The sequence below is a fragment of the Brachypodium distachyon genome, chromosome 2 (assembly GCF_000005505.3).
Source record: "Brachypodium distachyon strain Bd21 chromosome 2, Brachypodium_distachyon_v3.0, whole genome shotgun sequence".
NCBI classification, from domain to species: domain Eukaryota; kingdom Viridiplantae; phylum Streptophyta; class Magnoliopsida; order Poales; family Poaceae; genus Brachypodium; species Brachypodium distachyon.
The window spans coordinates 44,591,847-44,611,131 of record NC_016132.3 but is presented as its reverse complement, the minus strand read 5'-3'; the positions used below and the strand labels follow the sequence as shown (position 1 = coordinate 44,611,131).

At 50.2% G+C, this 19,285-nt stretch overlaps 3 protein-coding genes across 3 annotated transcripts; all 3 read right to left on the bottom strand.

Moving 5' to 3' along the window:
* Positions 1-10: 10 nt before the first annotated feature.
* LOC100842137 (cytochrome P450 72A14) lies at positions 11-2,504 on the bottom strand. Its single transcript, XM_003569358.3, has 5 exons — positions 1,929-2,504; positions 1,578-1,801; positions 1,212-1,456; positions 738-1,125; positions 11-621 (listed from the first exon to the last, which is right to left on the bottom strand). The coding sequence occupies exons 1-5, from the start codon at positions 2,479-2,481 to the stop codon at positions 196-198; spliced, it is 1,836 nt and encodes a 611-aa protein (XP_003569406.2). The 5' UTR covers positions 2,482-2,504; the 3' UTR covers positions 11-195.
* LOC100842753 (cytochrome P450 72A13) lies at positions 2,481-5,859 on the bottom strand. Its single transcript, XM_003569360.4, has 5 exons — positions 5,383-5,859; positions 4,181-4,404; positions 3,851-4,095; positions 3,203-3,587; positions 2,481-3,106 (listed from the first exon to the last, which is right to left on the bottom strand). Exons 1-5 carry the CDS (start codon positions 5,678-5,680, stop codon positions 2,681-2,683), a joined length of 1,578 nt encoding a protein of 525 aa, XP_003569408.1. The 5' UTR covers positions 5,681-5,859; the 3' UTR covers positions 2,481-2,680.
* Positions 5,860-13,897: 8,038 nt separating this feature from the next.
* LOC100829389 (cytochrome P450 72A15) lies at positions 13,898-17,029 on the bottom strand. Its single transcript, XM_003566869.4, has 5 exons — positions 16,515-17,029; positions 15,402-15,622; positions 15,071-15,315; positions 14,590-14,977; positions 13,898-14,509 (listed from the first exon to the last, which is right to left on the bottom strand). Exons 1-5 carry the CDS (start codon positions 16,813-16,815, stop codon positions 14,081-14,083), a joined length of 1,584 nt encoding a protein of 527 aa, XP_003566917.1. The 5' UTR covers positions 16,816-17,029; the 3' UTR covers positions 13,898-14,080.
* Positions 17,030-19,285: the final 2,256 nt, after the last annotated feature.

Sequence of the window (19,285 nt, the reverse complement as noted above, 5' to 3'; positions counted from 1 at the left end):
CGCAAAAAACAAAAAAAAAAAGAACCAGCAGTTTTGGTTGGGGTTGCAAGGAACGACGAGCATGCCGCTTTGGACGTGCACATTTTTCTGACTCAACTTTAGGCTCACTAGTGGGCAGTTTTAGGCAGTCGAGACTTACAAATTCGACCAACCGAGAATTAGAGAAACCGGAAATAAAAATGGAAATATACTTGGCTAGAGTTTTTTCAGCATGATCTGTGCGCCATGATCAGGCTGCAGAGTGGAGACCGGGAACGGCGCGTGCATGTAGGACGGCGACAACCCGAACGAGAAGCGCTGCAGTATCTTGCTCAGCGCCATCTTGGCCTCGATCAGCGCGAAGTTCTGGCCGACGCATATCCTCGGGCCCCAGCCGAAGGGGAAGAAGGCCGGCGAGTTCCTGGACGCCTTGGAGATGCCCTCCGCGAACCTCTCCGGCCTGAACTCGTCGGCGTCTTCTCCCCATACATCCTTGTCATGGTGAAGGAACACGATCGGCAGCGACAGGATCACCCCAGGCGGGTACTTGATACCACCCAGCTCGATCTCCTTGTACGTCTGCCGATCGAACTGTATCACCGGCGGGTACAGCCTCAGAACCTCGTACAGTATCATGCCCACCTGCACGGCCGCCCAAAAATGTCAGAACCACAATTTGAACTACTTCTTCAGAGATGCAATGAAATACGGAGTATACGCACAAGTTTGTGTAGTTTTTGGAGATTCAGAGCACTCACAACTTTCAATTGGTTTATCCCGTCGAAGTCCGGCTGGTTCTTCTCCCCGAAGACGTACAGGACCTCCTCCCTGGCGCGGTCCTGCCACTCGGGGTGCATGCTCAGCGCGACCATTGTCCAGGTGAGCAGCACCGCGGTGGTGTCCATCCCGGCGAAGTAGAAGAGCTTGAGCTCCCCGATGATGTCGTCCATGGTCATGACAGGCTTGGAGTTCCCGGCCTCTTTGCTCTCCGCGATGTTGCACTCCATCAGCACGCCTAGCAGATCTTCGTTGCTGGCACTGCCTGCTTCCATGGCCTTCTCCCTCTTGCGGATTATGCCTTTCAGCAGCGTTTCCACCTCGCACGCGTTTGCTTTCACCCTTCTGTTGAGCTTTGTCGGCAGGAATCTATATGACCGAGAGGGGTAATTACGTACAGAGGAATTGTTCAACCGTCAGAGACTGTAGAGATTTTTGCGGGAGACGAGACTCACCTGAAACCTGGGAGGTAGAGAGTGTTGACCATCCTGACTACATTTTGGGCCTGCTCTGACTGAATCTGGAAAATCCTTCTCCCCTCGCTGAAGCTACTGCCGAAGGCCGCACGCGAGATCACGTCGCCTGTGAGGTTCTGAAACTCCGGCCAGACATCTATCTCCCTCACCTCGTCAGTTCCCACGCGTTCCTCCCACCTGGTTACCAGCTCGTTGCAACAGGCAACGAAAGCTGGCCACATTTTCTGCAGAGCAACCAGACACATCATTCAAACACGCAAAGCCTAGGACGGAGTTTCAAGTTAATTTGAACCGAACAGCAAAAGGGAAAAAAAGTGGAGATCAGTTTTGTGCGTATATACTAGCCTTGAGTTTCTCGACATGGAATGCGGGGTTAATTATCCTCCGGTGAGTGGCCCATTTCTCGCCGTCGTGGCTGACGAGCCCGTTGGCCAGCCGCCTCACGATGCCGTTAGTGAACTTGCGTTTCCGGAAATGCCCAAACTTGTTGGACAGTATCTCTCGCACCAGTTTAGGGTCGTTCACGATCACCCGCGGCATCGGCCCGAACCAGGTCACTGAAATCTTCCCTGCAATTTCAGCTTAATTTCTCTGAGTTGGACGAAGCTAGCCTCTCAACAATTGCAGCTGTACTCGCTAATTATCGTTTGGGTAAAAGCATTGTGTAGTGTAACACGATGGTCGGGAATTACTTACCGTGTTCCTTGATCACGTTGTGGTACAGAGGAGCCACGCGTGGCGTGATACTGTGGGACGGCGGCATGATGGGCTTGGAGCGGGCAACTGCAACCAGCCGCGCGAACTCCTTCAGATCGCCGAACGGGAAGCGGTACGCGGTGCCGCGTAGGCCCTGGGCCTGCAGGGCTAGGCCCAGCCTCCGCGGGTTGATCCAGGCCAACTCAAGCACCCGCCAGGCCCACCACAGGGCCACGATTGCCCCCAGTGAGAAAACCAAGCTCCACGGTTGCGATAGCACTGCTGCGATCGCCATGGCTGAGCTGAACTCTGAAGCGTAGCTCACTGTTTGATGGTGAGCAAGAACCGTAGGAGGAAACAAACTTATAGGACGCGGTGAAGTCGTGAAGACGAGCTGTTTCTCCATGAACGTTAGGATAATGTTTTGATGGAGCAACCGAGGCTTCATGCTGCAGCTGAATCGGGATGCTTTTGCTGACATGTTTCTGCCATCATCGCGTACGTATCCAATTGTCAGTGTCGGGAAACAGAATGGCGAATTTGTTGTTACCATGATTCACAAGACATGTGTCAAGATGTGCATTATTCTCTGTTTCTTTTATATGGGATGTCCGGCATGAGCCTGACATCTTTAATCACACTAGCTAATTAATCCCCATGTCCAGGATCACCATCCTAATCACGGAGTAATCCCCATGTCCACGGTTCTCAGGGGTCCAGATACATGCTAATTGGAGTAATTAACAAAGTGTTTAGAGTTTCATGAGCTTAATCTGCGCTCCATGCTGGGGTTGAAGAGTTGAGACGGGGCATGGCGCATGCTTGTAAGACGGCGAGAGCTCAAACCAGAAGTTCTGCAGGATCATGCTCAATCCCATCTTGGCCTCCAGCAGCGCAAAGTTCTGGCCGACGCAGATCCGCGGCCCCCAGCCGAACGGAAAGAACGCCGGCGAGTCCTTGGACGCGCCGGCGATGCCCTCTGCGAACCTCTCCGGCTTAAACTCGTCGACGTCTTCTCCCCACACATCCGGATCATGGTGGATGCACACAATCGGCAGCGCAAATGTAACGCCGGGCGGATACGTCACACCGCCCAGCTCAGTCTCTTTGTACGCCTCCCGGCCAAGTTGTAGGATTGGCGGGTACAGCCTAAGAACCTCATGTAGTATCATAGTCACCTGCAGCAGGGAAGATGGAACTAATCAGAGTTGCAAAGTAAAATCTGAAATTGTATGTCAGTCTATCGGCTCTGCTCTGTTCTACAGTCTACTCACAACTTTGAGCCGATTGATGCCCTCGGAATCTGGCTGGTTCTTTCCAAAGACGAGAAGAACCTCCTCCCGTGCACGGTCCTGCCACTCAGAATGCATGCTTAGCACGACCATTGCCCATGTGAGCAGCACCGCGGTGGTCTCCATTCCTGCGAAGTAGAAGAGCTTCAGCTCCCCAATTATGTCCTCGGTGGTCATCGTTGGTCTGGAGCTTCCGGCTTCTTGGCTTTCTTTAATGTTGGAGTCCATCATCACGCCGAGCAGATCATCATTGTTGGCAAGGCCGTCCTTCATCGCCTTCTCCCTCTTTGTGATTACGCCTTTCAGGAGTACTTCGACCTCACGGACATTTGCTTTCATCCTTGCATTGAGCTTTGTTGGTAGGAACCTGGACAAGAAAAAATTAACAGATTGCACGACATCATATTTAGAGATTCAAGCAGCTTCTGTCATTCCGTCGTAGTCTGAGAAACATGCATATCAAGCTCGCTCTGGACAGTTTGCTTTTTCTCAGATTTGTTACAGTACTACATGGGACACGGTATATTCAGACAGTTGTTATCTTCTTCATATTCTGACGAAATATTGCCCTCCCTTTCAATCAGTACACATATCTACATACTAATTGGGTTTCTAAAAGTGTGAGCTTACCTGTAACCTGGGATATACATTTTGCTTGCCATCTTGACAGCGTTCTGTGCTTGCTCAGACTGCAGCTGAAAGATCCTTCTCCCTTCACCGAAGCTGCTCCCGAACGCCGCTCGGGAGATGACGTCACCCGTGAGATTCTCGAACTCTGGCCAGACATCTATCTCCTGCACATCACCCGATCCCACAGAGTCCACCCATCTGCGTACAAGCTCACTGGAACACGCAGCAAAAGCCGGCAACATTCTCTGCAAGAAACAATCCCCCGTTAGCCACCACAATCTACAGAAGGAGAAGGTTTAATTTGGGAGCCCGGGAGTGACATCATGACACCTTGAGCTTCTCGAGATGGAACGCGTGGTTGATGATCCTACGGTGGTTGACCCACTTGTCACCTTGGTGGGTCGTCAGCCCGTTGGCCAACAGCCTCTCGATCCAAAGAATGGACTTCTGCTTCCCAAACTGCCCGTGTTTGTTCGCTAGGATCTCCCGGAACAGTTTAGGATCGTTCACCACCACCCTGGGCTCTGGACCGAACCATGTCACAGCAATTTTACCTGCAATGATTTCTCATGTCATTCAGCAGCATAGCTACAAATTATCAGAGCAAACCTGTATGTATGGAGCTATGGCCTATGGGCTAATTAACGCAGCGAGGGGGTTAATTCAGTGGCAGAGCTTACATGGCCTAAGAATGCACAAGATTTTCCATCATAACCTTCTTCCATTTGCTAAATCCATGTACTGAGAATACGTCAGAACCACCTTTTGCTAAAATATTTTTGTTGGAAACAAAGCAAAATAGACAAATAGGCACGATGACTGTGCTGTGAATACTCTAGCCATGAAGAGAAAACCCTTTTACCCATTTCAGTCCAATTCCCAAGTCCTAGCCGGCTAGCACCACTAATCTCTCTCTTATCCCCTACTTACCTACTCCCTCCGATCCTAAATTTGAACTAAAACCACGACAAGAATTTAGGATCGGAGGTAGTAGAACACTGGACAAACCTGCAGTTCAAACAACAAGAAAATCCCTAATTAGAAATTTGGGACTGAGAATTTGGGGAGAATATGCTCGTCGGGGAGCCGGAAGGGTCAAACTGTGCTGGTGTGCTTTGCTTGCCTTGCCGAGTCGCCGTCGAGGTCGCAGCTGCAGCCTGCTAGTCGCGGGCCGTCGCGCCGGCGCCGATGCTGTGCTCTGCTGCTGGTCGCCGGCCGCCGGGTCGTAGGTCGCGCCGCTGCTGTGTGCTGGTCGCCGGGTCGGAAGTGGCCAGCTCCATGTATGGGGGAGGGGAGGCGGGGCGAAGGGGCTCGGGGTTGGCTGCCGCTCGCCGGAACCGGCGCTCCCGTATCGTGTATGGTCCGCTGCGCAGGTGGGAAGCCTGGGTGGGCGGACTGGGCCACTGGGCCGTATGTCTCTTAAAGAAATTCTTGTTGCTCTGGAAAATCATTTGGGCTTGGGGGCACTCGGGCGGTGATGTCATGCTCTGGAAAAAAATATTTTTTGAAGGATGCGTTGGGTTAATTATTACCGTGTTGCTTGATGATGCCATGGTCGAACGGGAGCACTCGGGCGGTGATGTCGTGCGACGACAGAGGCATGGGATCGGAGCGCGCCGCCGCGAGGAGCCGCACGTACTCCTTCACGTCGCCGGAGGGGAAGCGGTACGTCGTGCCGCGGAGGCCCTGGGCGCGCAGGGCCAGGGCCACCCTTTGTGGGCCGAGCCAGGCCCGAGCTAGTAGCCGCCATGCGCACGAGAGAACAGCCCCGACCCCGAGCGCGCAGAGGAAGCTCCATGGTGCTATCTGTGATAAGCCGAGAGTCACCATGCTCTGTGATGATCTGGGTCTCTAAAATCTCTATCTCTGCTTCCTAGGATATGTAATGGCCGGTAGACCGTGACATGCCAAAGGCGACTCGGAGGTGAAGACTTGTCTAATGGCGGCTTTGATTTTTCTTGCTTGCTACATCCGCAGCCCACAGGTGCCATCCACTATGTCACATCGTCGAGGTCTAGAGCAGGCAAACAAGACTCTTGTGTTGTGTTGGGACTCGGGAGATCTGAAAAACACAAAAAGTGTTTTTGTTTTCGGAAATAAAAAACAGTCCAGGGATTCCCTTCTTCCTTCTATCACGTGCATTTCTTTCTTTCCTTTGCAAGGTGATCATTAATAATTATCAATGGCAATAAAAGAGTCCTAAAAATAACAAAAACTACAAATAGGTCATAGGACCACCTAGCAACGCCAACAAGCATTAGAACGAGCCGAAGGTGGACCACCATTATTGCACCTCCATCACGGAGCCAAGCAGAAATTGTGGTACTAGACGGTGGAATAGTCGTCATGCTAAGGCCCTACAGACACTAGAGCGGCAACCATTGTCAAAGATATGAATCATAGATAGAAAGAACCGGGCCTGAAACCACATGAACAAACGCGAAAGTCGAACAAAAAGCCGACCAGATCCCAAGGGATTTTTCAGACACACCATTCCACGCGTCCTCTTCTGGCGCTAGGCGCACCGCAGGAGCGAGAACATGGTGGGAAAGACCCTATTCTGGCTGCTAAATGCGCCACCTCATCGCTATCTCGAAGAAGACAAAGAAGAAACCTAAAACAAGAAACGAAATATCCTTCCGCCAGCGAGCGGCTGGGATCTGCCGCGTCTCCAAGGACAGGAAGGCCACCGGAGGTGGGGCTGCCGGTGGAGGGCGTGGAAGCCCTAGCCGCCGCTTGCAGGAGCCTGGTGATCACCATGTCCGCGTAACACTTCATGAGATTTTACCATTTTCTTTCTTTCTTATGGGAAAAATAAAAATAAATTATTGCAATCCTTTTATTTCTATACCAACAGTGCTAAGTACTTTTAAAAGTTATGTAATCTTAGATGAAATTCTTGTTTTCCACCCACATTCTCACGTACACGACTTGTATGCCATTTGTGTTATTGGGATCGATTTTATGCGCAAAGGTTTGAATACTAAAATCTAGATAAGTTGGGACACTTGTCTTATGCTGTTTATCTTTGTCTAGAATCTATGAATGCAAAGAGTTAAGATAACTGTGTACTTGAAAAGATTCACAAAAACGTATGTATGAAGCAATATTAAACTTCAGAAGTTGTTCTCTTATGTCATCCTACATACTTGAGACAAGCATGGGTTGAGCTTGGGGATGCCAACACGTTGTAAATGTATTTTCTCCCTTTTCAATTTAATGTCATCGATTTCGATGTATGTAAATGTATCTTCTCCCTTTTCAATTTAATGTCATCGATTTCGATGTATGCAGTGGAAAGCTCTATTCAGTGTAAACTTTTGTCGTCGCTCGGTGCTCCGACACCGGGGGCGTGCAGCCACGTCCCCCTTTTAGGTTCGGTAGAGGCGTCTGGGGCGGAGACCCGGTTATCGTCGGCACGGCCGATGAGGCCCTATGGGGCCGGTGAGACCAAGTGCCAAGAGGGCGCGCTAGTACCAGAACAAATGCACACCCGTTTTTTACCTAGGTTCGAGCCACCCGGAGGTGTAAAACCCTACGTCCTGCCTATCTGAACTGATATTGATTGCGGATCAAGCATTTACAATTTTTTTGCCAGGCCAGTTCCCGGGCTTCCTCTCAATGTCTAAGTACTCCTTACTATTCTCTGCTTGCTGGCCACCGAAACCAACTGATCAACTCACTATCCTCCCAACCGTCTGACCCGTCAACCGTCTAACCCCCTTGACCGTTGGCATGGGTCCTCCTTTTATACATAAGGGGATGCCACATGTGCCACGGTGCATGGGCTACAAGTGTCCAACGGGGAGGCACGCAACTCTCCCCGGTGAGCTGGTGGCATGCATGGGTGCCACCTCCGCTGCTAGGGGCCTAAGACCCTAGGATAGGATTAGGCAAGCACTGTTCCTTGGATCGGACGGGTAACTACCCGTCGATCGGCTCGTTTACTGAGCCGCGCGCCTTATTCCTTGCCTTGGTGGGGCCGCGCGTTCCGCGCCCGCCACGCGCCCGCGCGGCGCTGTCCAGTGGGCCCCACGACCCGAGACGGGGGCACGCGTCCGGGAACCCCCAGTCCCCGCAAGTCGACCCGGGAAGCACCCGGGCCCAGCGCATCCGGAAACCTCCTCCCGGGAAGTTGCTTCCCGGGAGGTGCCTAAGCGGGAATATTCCCCGAAGCCCTGCTAGCCCCTTTCGGGCTGCTAGCTTCCCGGGAAGCTCGTCGGCGCTCCCCGGGATGAGACCTTCCCGGGAACCTGGGGAGGGGCCCACGCGTCGCGCAGAGGTGGTACCCCGGGTGTCACTGGTGCGACAACTTTCTCCGTAGGCCATTGGATAAAAAAGTGTAGGATTCGAATGCAAGGTCGGAATCAACCCAACACTTAAAAACAAATTTGCACAACACCCCATGATCTTTCGCCAACTCATCTTCACGACAAGGATCAAAGCATTGACCTTATCAGGCTTGCCATCGACGTAACCACGACGCTAGACAACGCCACCGCCCCTCACGCGTCCATTATCACGCGTCCGCCACCGAGACCCCGCTGCACCACGCCACTTAGACCTGCCGTTGTCAATGCAGAAAATGCCACGCCGCTCCACCTCGAGACCCTCCAAGATGATGCGCTCAGGAGGAAGAAATGGCGCCGAGCATTGCCATCGCCCTATCTAAGGAGACCCAAATCCGGGGTTTCTCCCGAAGCAGCCTGAGCGAAGGGGAGAGAACTACAAGAACGATGCATTCGGTAAGGTAACGATGCATAGACGCCCCCATTGTCCGCCATGACTGAGGTTGGCTTGGTTTTCACCGGCAGTCGCACCTCCCTAAATGCGTAGATCAGGGCTGGAGCCGAGGGAGTGGCGGGACGGCCGAGCAGCGCTCTTGGGTGCCGCAGCCAGGATACGCGATGCGCGCAAGGGCCCTGCCAAGGCCACACAGAGATGGCGCAACTGACCTCAACACTGGCATGCCGCCATGCCAGGGTCGTCCACGAGCGCCGCACCCCGCGCTCCACACCATGGATGGTCACGACAGGCGTCGATGCACTGTTGCTACCATCTACACGCTGAGACGGGTGCGCTCTCCACTGCCCCTCTCACCCGGTTGCGCTAGCTTTGCCCAGCCACGGCCTAAGGGGACGGCGAGGTGGTGGGAGGACGGAGTGTGAGGCTGTCGGCGCTAGGAGGGGTCACCCTCGAGCTGCCCGGGAGGGACGACGCTACCTGACACGAGGGAGACCAACCGCTAGCTGCTGTCAACAACATGAAAGTGCAGGAGGAAGGTGCGGAACAGAGTAAGATGAAACAGGTTCTAACTGACAAACAAATTTCAGCTACTGTCCACAGGCTGAAGACAAAGGCCGGCTGGCTGAGAAGGTACCGTACGAGTGTGGCCGCTCGGACGGTCGTCCAAGGTGCTGACCGCTCCTACACCAAGGTGCCTGCTCTGAAGAACTGCTTCCAGCCTGATGGGAGCATCATGAAGGAACTGCGTGAGGAAGAAGCAAAGCAGATGGCACAGTCCTTCGTCAAGCTGCAGGGACAGTTGCTGGGAAAAAGGGACAAGACTGAAGCTGCTGAAGAAGAAATACAAACTGAAGATCAGGCCAAGAGGTACAAGTGTATTGATGGTGATGTGCAGGAGGAGCAGCAGGGAGGAGGAACTGCAGAGGAGGCAACCAGTCCAGGGGCCGCTGGTGAACTGACGGGGCCAAATGTGGCGCCCCGTCAAGAGTGATGGATTGCCTGGTGTGGAACTGCCGGGGGATTGGGAACACCCCGACAGTTCGTGATCTGGTTCACCTTTCCCATAGTTTGCATGCAAAACTTGTTTTTATTTCTGAAACTAGGCAAGATGCTAATAAAGTTCGCCACCTTAGAGGTCGGCTTGGTCTTAAGGGTTTTGCTGGTGTTAGCAGCCAAGGTAAAAGTGGGGGATTAGCCCTCTTTTGGCATGAGAGTTTATGTGTGGAAATAAAAGATTTGAATAAACGTTACAATGATGCTTATATTCGTGAGTCTGTGAATGATGTGTGGTGGTGTACAACCGGTATCTATGGGGAACCTCGCACTGAGAACAGGCACCGCCTGTGGTCAACACTACAGGAACTGAAGCTCAGATCCAACCTTCCCTGGATGGTCTGTGGTGATTTCAATGAAGCAATGTGGCAACACGAACACATGTCTTGTAGCAAGCGCCCCGAAGGACAGATGCGCATGTTCCGGGATACTCTTGATTACTGTAATCTTCATGATCTTGGTTTTAAAGGGCATCCCTTCACCTTTGATAACAGGCAACAGGGGCGCCAGAATGTTCGGGTTCGCCTTGATAGAGCAGTTGCAGACGAGAATTGGCATGATCTGTTCACGGAGGCCTCTGTCCAACACCTGACCTCCCCTTGTTCCGATCACAGCCTTGTGCACATCAAGTTAAATAGGGAACAAGCTTTCTCCACTGGTAGTTGTGCTAGAATGTATGAGGTTTGCTGGGAACGCGCTGCAGAGCTTTCGGAAATTATTGATGAGGCTTGGAGCATGGCTGGACCGAAAAATGATCTTGCCTCTGTCATTGAATGCCTGCGGGCTGTTATGAAACACCTGCAGTCATGGGGACGTAGAAGATTTGGAAATGTGATTAAACAACTCAATATAGCTAGAAAAGAACTTGACCGTTTGCATGCTGTTCAAGCTGAGCCATGTGAGATCAGGAGACTAAATGATAAGATTAATGAGCTCCTGTTTAGAGAAGAGATGATTTGGATGCAGCGTTCACGTGTGGAATGGCTTAAGGATGGGGACCAAAATACAAGTTTCTTTCATAAGAAGGCAGTCTGTAGAGCGAGGAAAAATAAAATAAAAAAACTCAAAGATGCTGCAGGAAATTGGCACACAAACCCAGATGACCTTGCGGAAATGGCAACGGACTTCTTCCAGAACCTGTTCACCCATGACGCCTGCTTGCAGCCGCAGGATATCCTGAACATTACTGAGAGTAAAGTAACTGAGGAAATGAATAATATCCTTTGCAGCGAGTTTACAGATAAAGAAATTTTAGATGCACTGTTTCAAATTGGCCCACGGAAGGCGACGGGGCCTGACGGCTTTCCCGCCCGGGTTTTCAGAGGAATTGGGGAGTTTTGAAAACCGAGATCACGTAGGCTGTTAAAACTTTTTTTGCCACTAGAGTGATGCCACCTGGAGCTAATGACACTGCAATAGTGCTTATTCCCAAGGGGAATGAACCGGAGGAGTAAAAAGATTTTAGACCTATTAGTCTCTGCACAGTCCTGTACAAGATTGTCACTAAATGTTTGGTGAACAGATTACAAGATTGTCACTAAATGTTTGGTGAACAGATTACGCCCAATACTCGGCGAAATCATCTCTCCATACCAAAACCCTTTGTTCCAGGTCGCCTAGTTACTAACAATGCCTTGGTCGCCTTTGAATGCTTTCACTATATTGAGCACAACACAAGCCAACGAAGCAATTTTTGTGCGTACAAATTGGATCTATCAAAGGCCTATGATACAGTTGACCGGACCTTCTTGCGTGAAGTTATGCTGAAGCTTGGGTTTGCTAAGCAGTGGGTGCAATGGATCATGGCGTGTGTCACCTCTGTACGATACTCTGTTAAGCTCAATGGTAATATCCTTAGGCCCTTTACACCTTCGAGAGGCCTACGGAAGGGAGATCCTCTCTTTCTGTTCCTTTTCCTCTTTGTCGCCGATGGACTGTCTACTCTTCTGAATCGTGCTGAGCGTAGAGGCCAAATCACACCGTTAAAAATATGCAGACATGCTCCTGGAGTTTCCCATCTCCTATTTGCAGACGATAGCCTCCTTTTCTTCCAAGCTTGCCAAGAGGAGGCACAACGTGTTAAGTAATTGCTGCAGATCTATGCGAAGTGTACGGGACAATTAATTAGTCATAGCAAGTGCTCTGTCCTGTTTGGTGATACCTGTCCGGCCACTGTTTGTGATGATATTCGTTGAACCCTGGCTATTGAGCAACTAACATTTGAATCTAAATACCTTGGGCTCCCAACTCCAGAGGGAAGAACGAATAAAGGGAAATTTCAAACACTTCAAGAAAAACTTGCTAAACGGTTGTTAACTTGGGGAGAAGCTAACCTCTCAAGTGATGGAAAGGAGGTTACGATTAAATCTGTTGGCTAAGCTCTCCCAACGTATGTCATGGGGGTGTTCAAATTGCTTGCTGGCCTCTGTGAGGACCTCACCAATCTCATGCGTGACTTTTGGTGGGGTAAGGAAAATGGTAAGAAGAAGATGCACTGGGTTGCTTGCGACACTATGATACGGCTCAAATCGCATGGTGGACTTGGATTTAGAGATATGTTGTTGTTCAACCAAGCTCTTTTGGCCCGTCAGGCTTGGTGTTTGGTGCAGCAACCAAACAGCTTATGCGCTCGTGTCCTTAGAGCTAAATACTACCCGAATGGTAATCTGATTGACACTGTGTTCACAGGCAATGCTTCCTCTTCCTGGAAAGCCATTGAGTTCGGACTAGAGCTTTTCAAAAAAGGTGCTATTTGGAGAGTGGGAAATGGTACTAGTATAAGAATCTGGAGAGACCCTTGGATTCCTTGGGGCTCGTCAAGAAGACCCGTCACCCCACAAGGTCGCTGCCGTATCCGCTGAGTCTCTGATCTCCTCACTAATGATGGGCAATGGAACAGACAGATTATCCAAGACACCTTCCTACCTATGGACAGGGAACACATTTATAAAATTAAACCGTCGAGCAAAAATGAAGCTGACTTCCTTGCCTGGCACCCTGATAAAAAAGGAACCTTCAGTGTGAAGAGCACCTACCATTTGGCCTTTAAAGAAGTCATGAACCAGCAGGATGTAGGGGCAGCAAGTGCTAGACCAGATGGGGTTCGCCCTGCATGGAAAATTCTTTGGCAGGTTGAGGTACCGCATAAAGTGAAGATTTTTGGTTGGAAAGTGGCAAACGACGCGCTGTCAACACAGTTGAGTTTGAGAAGGAGACAAATCGACACCCCACCCATCTGTCCTATTTGTGATCGCGAAGAAGAAGATACGTTTCATGCCCTGTTTAGATGCCCGCATGCTGTGGAACTTTGGGAACTCATGTTGGAAGCCTGGAACTTGCCCAAAGTTATAGAGATTATTGAACCTGGTAGAAAATGGCTGCTCCGGCTTCTCGAACAACTGAACGATTTCCAACGCACCTGTGTTTTGATGACTCTTTGGCGCATCTGCCATGTTTATAATGAGATTACACACAACAAGCCGGGGGAGCCGGCTGTGGGATCTAAAAGGTTCTTAATGAGCTATGTTGATTCACTACTGCTGATTAGTCAAGCCCCTATTGTTGATGTCGTCAAAGGGAAACAAGTCATAGACCACAATCACAGAGCTAACAGAGCTAGAGAAAAGAGGATGAACCTGAACCTCCCAGCTAAGTGGAGTCCTCCGCCTGTAGGTACAATTAAATTGAATGTGGATGGTTCTTTCGACCATGATTCTGGAAGTGCGGCCACCGGGGTTTGTATTCGTGATCATGATGGAAAGCTCCTTGCAGCTGCGTGTAGATACCTGGACCATTGCTGTGACCCTCTTGATGCTGAAGTTGCTGCCTGTGAGGACGGTCTCCGGCTCATGTTCTAGTGCACTGAACTCCCTGCCATGCTGGAAACTGACTCTGCAGAAGCTTTGACTCTAATCACGAACAGCGGCACAAATCTCTCGGTCTACCACCATCGTGTTACAAACATCAAGGAGCTTCTGTCCTTGGGGAGGATAATTTCTGTCCGGAAAATCTCTCGTGACCAGAATAGTGTTAGTGATAGTCTAGCAAACCATTCAAAATGTAACCGTAGTACTACTTGGTGGCTGGGAGATTTTCCTGACTTTATTTAGCCAGCCCTCCTCTACGATTGTACCCTAGACTCTCGTTAATTAATGAAATCTTTTGTTCCTTAAAAAAAAAAGATCCGATTTGTGAGGGAATTAGTTCAGTGCAGCATTTTTCAATTTGGATATGCATCACGGGTGGATAACACAAAAATGACTCGCCACAACACTCGAGCCGTAGGATGATCAATAAAGTGATGTTAAATACCAGTCCTCGTTACAAAAGTAGTTTTGCTTTCCTCCCATTTTCCGTAATTCGAGTGCTCGAGTGATTCTCAGCACCCACACCGGTTATGCTGTACATGCGGATCGACACAACACATTAGCTTTACCGAAGCCTCTTGAGGTTGATCTGCGCGCCGTGCTCTGGCTGCAGCAGGCCGACGGGGAACGGCGCGTGCGCGTAGGACGGCGAGAGCTCGAAGGAGAAGCGCTGCAGGATCATGGCGATCCCCATCTTGGCCTCGAGCAGCGCGAAGTTCTGTCCGACGCAGATCCGCGGGCCCCAGCCGAACGGGAAGAACGCCGGCGCGTCCGCGGACGCCCTGGAGACCCCCTCCGCGAACCTCTCCGGCCTGAACTCGTCCGCGTCCGCGCCCCACACCTCCTTGTCGTGGTGCACGCACAGCAGCGGCAGCATCAGCACCACGCCCGCCGGGTACCTGACCCCGCCCAGCTCCATCGGCTTGTACGTCTTCCGGTGGAGCGTCGTCAGCGGCGTGTACAGCCGCAGCACCTCGTACAACACCATCGTCACCTGCAAACACAATTCAAGTTCAAAGATTCAACAATCTTGATCTCTAAAATCAGAACACGGCAAGACGGTATAGTGCTTACGGTTCTGAGGCGGCTTAATCCGTCGTAATCCGGCTGGTTCTCCCCGAAGACATTTAGGACCTCCTCCCTGGCGCGGTCCTGCCACTCCGGGTGCATGCAGAGCACGATCATCGTCCACGTCAGCAGCACCGACGTGGTCTCCATGCCGGCGAAGTAGAACAGCTTGCACTCCCCGATCACGTCGTCGGTCGTGATGCCGGCCTTCGAGTTGCCGTCCCCGCTGCTGCAGTGTGCCATGTTTGACTCCAGCAGCAGCCCGAGAAGATCGTCGCTTGCGGCTTCGCCGGCTCTCAAGGCGTTCTCCCTTTTCGCGATGATGCCTTTCAGGATCCTCTCGATCTCTGCAGCGATCTGCTTCATCCTTCGGTTGGCTCTCGTAGGCAAGAACCTGCAGCACAAAAAAGAAATTCATCAGTCCCACTGTAGGAGCAATCATGTGTAGTTGAGCCCAGGAGGCCAGGACTGGTAACAGAGCACTCACATGTAACCCGGGATATGGATCTTGTTCATGGCCATCACGGCGAGTTCAACCTGCTCGCCCTGAAGCTGGAAGATCCTCCTGCCTTCGAGGTAGCTGCTGCCGAATGCGGCGCGGGATATGACATCCCCTGTCAGGTTCTGCATGTCAGGCCAGACATCGACCTCGTAAGGCTTGTCGCCTGCGGATAAACCTTCCCATCTCTGCACCAGGTCCGTGCAACATGCCGCAAAGGCCGGCAACATGCGCTGAAATTTGGAGACAAAATTATTTGTTATACAGCCTGAAGGTTGCAATTAACCGGTTGCCATGCCAATGTCAGAAATGTTAGTACCTTGAGCTTCTCCAGATGGAAGGCAGGGTTGATGATCCTCCTGTGCTTGGCCCACTTTTCGCCTTCGTGGCTGCCCACACCGTTGTGCAGCATCCTCTGAAGACGACCGAGCTTGAGCTTCTCGAAGTGGCCGAACTTGTTGGACAGAACTTCTCGCACCAGCTCGGGCTTGGTGATCGTCACTCTAGGCACCGGCCCAAACCAGGTGATCGATATTTTACCTGTCAGTTCATTTTTCACGGTCAACGCGTAGCTTGTTACAAGTTTATTTAGAGAATACAGGTTTCAGTTTCAGCTAAGCTGTGAGTATCACACACAGAAATGGGGAATCTGTATTGTATTAGCGAAAGGGCCTACATAGTCCATTTCTTGATTGTGTGATGTGCCCACCAAAGATGTTTTTTTTTCTTCGGACAGGCCCACAAAAGATGCTGTTGTTAGAACACCGGACCTCCTAGATCACTAATTAAACCCAAACGTATCCATTAAAATATGATCGGTGGGATCTAAAGTCTATCCATTAAATAAGTATGAACGGTGGGATCTAAAGTCTAGTGATCATGATGACTTTCTACTTTGCACTGTTCATTACTGGACGCAATTTCTGATTCAACGCAGAATTTTCTTCCCGCACTCTTTGAAACGTCCCACTTATTACTAAATTTTCTTCCGAATACTCTTCTTTGCAATGAATACTCTACTCTTCTACCCTTTGATTGTTTTGCAACATTGCAATGTACTAGTAGTTAAAATTAAGCTATTTGAACACATATGAAAAATTGTACTCCGTACGTGGTATAGATTACAAAACAACATACATCCATGCATGTTTAGGATAACGAATGGATCTTACCTAAAGCTACGGAGTACTATTTTTCATTGCAAGTGAATTCCAAGTGTACATAATGAAAACGGTTCTAGTCAACCAAGAGAAGCAATAAATCCTTTGGTGGAAACATGTGTTTTTGAGACGACCATACGTACGTACGATACGACCAGATGAGCTGATGATTAATTCCAGTGCAACAGTACAACAGTATGGTCAAGGCTGAAGAGAGATGCATGATTCGGGTTAGGACTAAGAGAGAAACAAGCATGTACAGTAATACGTACCGTGCTCCTTCATGGCCTGGTGGAACATGGGCATCGCCCGGGGCACGACGTCGTGGCAGCGCAGCGGCAAGGTCCGGGACCTGGCCTCCCCGTTGAGCCGCACGCCCAGCGCCGCGTCGCCGGCCAGCGACCGGTACGCCGTGCCGCGGAGGCCCTGCGAGCGCAGCGCCCGCTCCAGCCTCCGCGGCCTCCACCAAGCCCACTCCGCCACCCGCACGGCGCACCACGCCAGAACAGCGCCCATCGCCGCGTACAGCAGCAGCGGCAGCGGCGGGGGTGATTCTAGCTCGCTCGTCGCCATGATCGATCAGTTGAACGCCGTTGTTTTGGGGGAACACAGGAAAGGAGCAGCAGCTAGCTAGCTACTCTATTGCCCAAGGGGAATGGAGATGCTTCCCTGTGTTGTTGATCGATCAAGTGGGTAGCTGCTCACCATTCCACCCGCCTATATATAAAGGTCGTACGGCCCGTGCTCCTCTTGCTACCGTTCTAATTAAGTTTCGTTCTTGCACATTTGCCCTCCCTTTCCGCGTTGGTTCTACAGTCAACGGCAGGAGGTCTTTTCCTGTGAAAGAAAGCAGTGTAAATTGGGCGAAGCTGATTGTTGGATGAGAAAGAAGACATAGAGACGGACTGACCGAGCGGCCCGACCTGGTTTAGGTGGCTGCACCGTGCCGGGGGTCGCTCTTCGATCGACGCATGAACCGGAGAAGTCCGGGTCCGTGACCAGCCGGCTCAGGCCCCGGGAGCAACATTTGTGAGTGTTCCGTTCGAAAAAACTACTGCCTGCTGACGGAAGAGTTTCTCCGTCTCAACGTTTTCTTTTCAGAGATCCACATCATACTCACGTCTTTTTGATTGTGCACATGGAAAATATGTTTTTATCAGCCTTTTCGTACGCGTCCTGGGTCCTGGGACAGATCGGACGATAGAAAGGACCACGACAGGGTAGGTTGTGATCATAGAATGGACCGAAAGCACGTACGCACGGAAGCTTTCCTTATTATCTGAAACGAGAACGTCCCACTCCTTTCTGACACGAAATCGTCTCGAAGCTCCCGTCGGAAACCGAAAAAGGATGGGACATATGTGTACCGCCAGTGGTGCTCAAGGCCACGGCCGGCCACACATATGGCAAAATAATCCTATATCCTGCACCTTTGTGGAATCGTGGTGCTTTCTTTTGGTTGCAGCTTTGCCATTAGATGCATCACGACCCCGGGCCTGTTGTGTTTGTTGTGTTGGGAGTACGCGCTTGCACCGAGATGGGGCCATGTGATGGCCGCAGTTTTTCCTTTTATATTCTGATGGTGCATTATTGGGTTTCTTAAGGTCAGGTGCATGCAGATCCGTGCATAGACGACGAGTCGACGACCAAACATCGGCGGATTAATGGAGTACGATTAGCCTTGGGAAAGCATGTGCCGGTACACGTGCCATGGCGCTCTGGTTCCTCGCTGCATGGTTCGGTTCAACCGTTGAATTACAGCTAGTGAGCTGAGAATTTTGTTTTACTCTTGTCCATGCGACATAGTCAGTTTATTTTTTAACGACTCCTCGTGCATCTTCTATCAGTATGTATTTTAGCTGTACGTGAAGACGAGTCTTTTAGACGAGAGTTACATATTCCCTCCGTTTAACAAAAGATGTCTCAAGTTTGTCAAAATTTGAATGTATTTAGACATGACTTAGTGTATACATGCATTTAAATTTAGTCAAGTTGAGACATCCTTTGTTGGACGGAAAAAGTATTAAGCTTTTTGATAAAGGATAAGCAATTAATTAAAGTTGTGAAGACAAGTAATGATGTAGTACATGGAATATTTTTCGCTACTATTTTGTAATCCTCTGCTGAAACAATTATCATCCTTTGAAACAAAAGTAGGCAAAAAGTCAAAGCTTATCATGTAGGAGTGCAAACATTAAGGCATGTGCTCTTTGTGAATTAGCCAATACTCTCTCCATTTCACAAAAGTTGGCGTATTTTGTTTCGTTAAGACAAAACTTTGACCAATGATACCTTTGTTAATATGTGTTTTTACATACATGAAATCTATATCAATAGATTCGTCTTTAAAAGTTCTTTCTAATAATCATGATTTTGTATCATATATTTTACATATTAATAGTGTAATTCTTGATCAAAATCTTGTCTCGACGAAACAAAATACGCCAACCTTTGTGAAATGGAGTGAGTAAACAAATTGATGCTGCTGGTGATCTAAGCAATTAAGGCCTTGCATTTCTTGGATGCGCTGTTGCAATCAACGTCCATCTCAGGTCCCTTGTCACGTTAAAGAATGTCACGAGTGCGCAAAATTATGGAGCTGAAAGTTGTGGACACACTGTCGACTGTCGACAGGTCAACTCATATGGTCAGACTTGTGTGGTTACTTCTACGTCATTAGATTCGCAATGAAAATATACTACGTAGAACCAAATTAACCCGGTGAGACGTTGATCTGAACGTTGTTACTCCTTTCTCGCGCTTTTTTTTACCAGGAAGAGCTCCCTACGTAATCTCCATCCTCGAATTATTGCGCACATGCATGTGCTTGCATGTGCTTAATTATGTCGAGACAAGATTTGCCTACATTGCGGGTCATTTTCTCAAGTATTCCGCACATGCTATCGGCGCCTAGCAGAATTGACAATCAGTGCATGCCCAGAGAAGACTAGGTGCGCACTCATAGAGGCAGAGAAGACTAGGTGCGCACTCGTAGAGGCAGTTTGTCGTTAAAAAATCATACAACTGGCTTCCTAGTAATCCC

Bases quoted from the DNA above. Each gene is read 5' to 3' on its own strand.
- LOC100842137 (XM_003569358.3), bottom strand. From the start codon at position 2,481: ATGGTAACAACAAATTCGCCATTCTGTTTCCCGACACTGACAATTGGA. The intron at 1,457-1,577 runs GCTAGTATATAC...GTTGCTCTGCAG, and splicing joins TCCATGTCGAGAAACTCAAG to AAAATGTGGCCAGCTTTCGT. The intron at 1,126-1,211 runs GTGAGTCTCGTC...TCGGTCATATAG, and splicing joins CTCTACCTCCCAGGTTTCAG to ATTCCTGCCGACAAAGCTCA.
- LOC100842753 (XM_003569360.4), bottom strand. From the start codon at position 5,680: ATGGTGACTCTCGGCTTATCACAGATAGCACCATGGAGCTTCCTCTGC. The intron at 4,405-5,382 runs GTAATAATTAAC...AAATCATTGCAG, and splicing joins TGGCATCATCAAGCAACACG to GTAAAATTGCTGTGACATGG. The intron at 4,096-4,180 runs GTGTCATGATGT...TGTTTCTTGCAG, and splicing joins TCCATCTCGAGAAGCTCAAG to AGAATGTTGCCGGCTTTTGC.
- LOC100829389 (XM_003566869.4), bottom strand. From the start codon at position 16,815: ATGGCGACGAGCGAGCTAGAATCACCCCCGCCGCTGCCGCTGCTGCTG. The intron at 15,316-15,401 runs GTACTAACATTT...TCCAAATTTCAG, and splicing joins TCCATCTGGAGAAGCTCAAG to CGCATGTTGCCGGCCTTTGC. The intron at 14,978-15,070 runs GTGAGTGCTCTG...TTTGTGCTGCAG, and splicing joins ATCCATATCCCGGGTTACAT to GTTCTTGCCTACGAGAGCCA.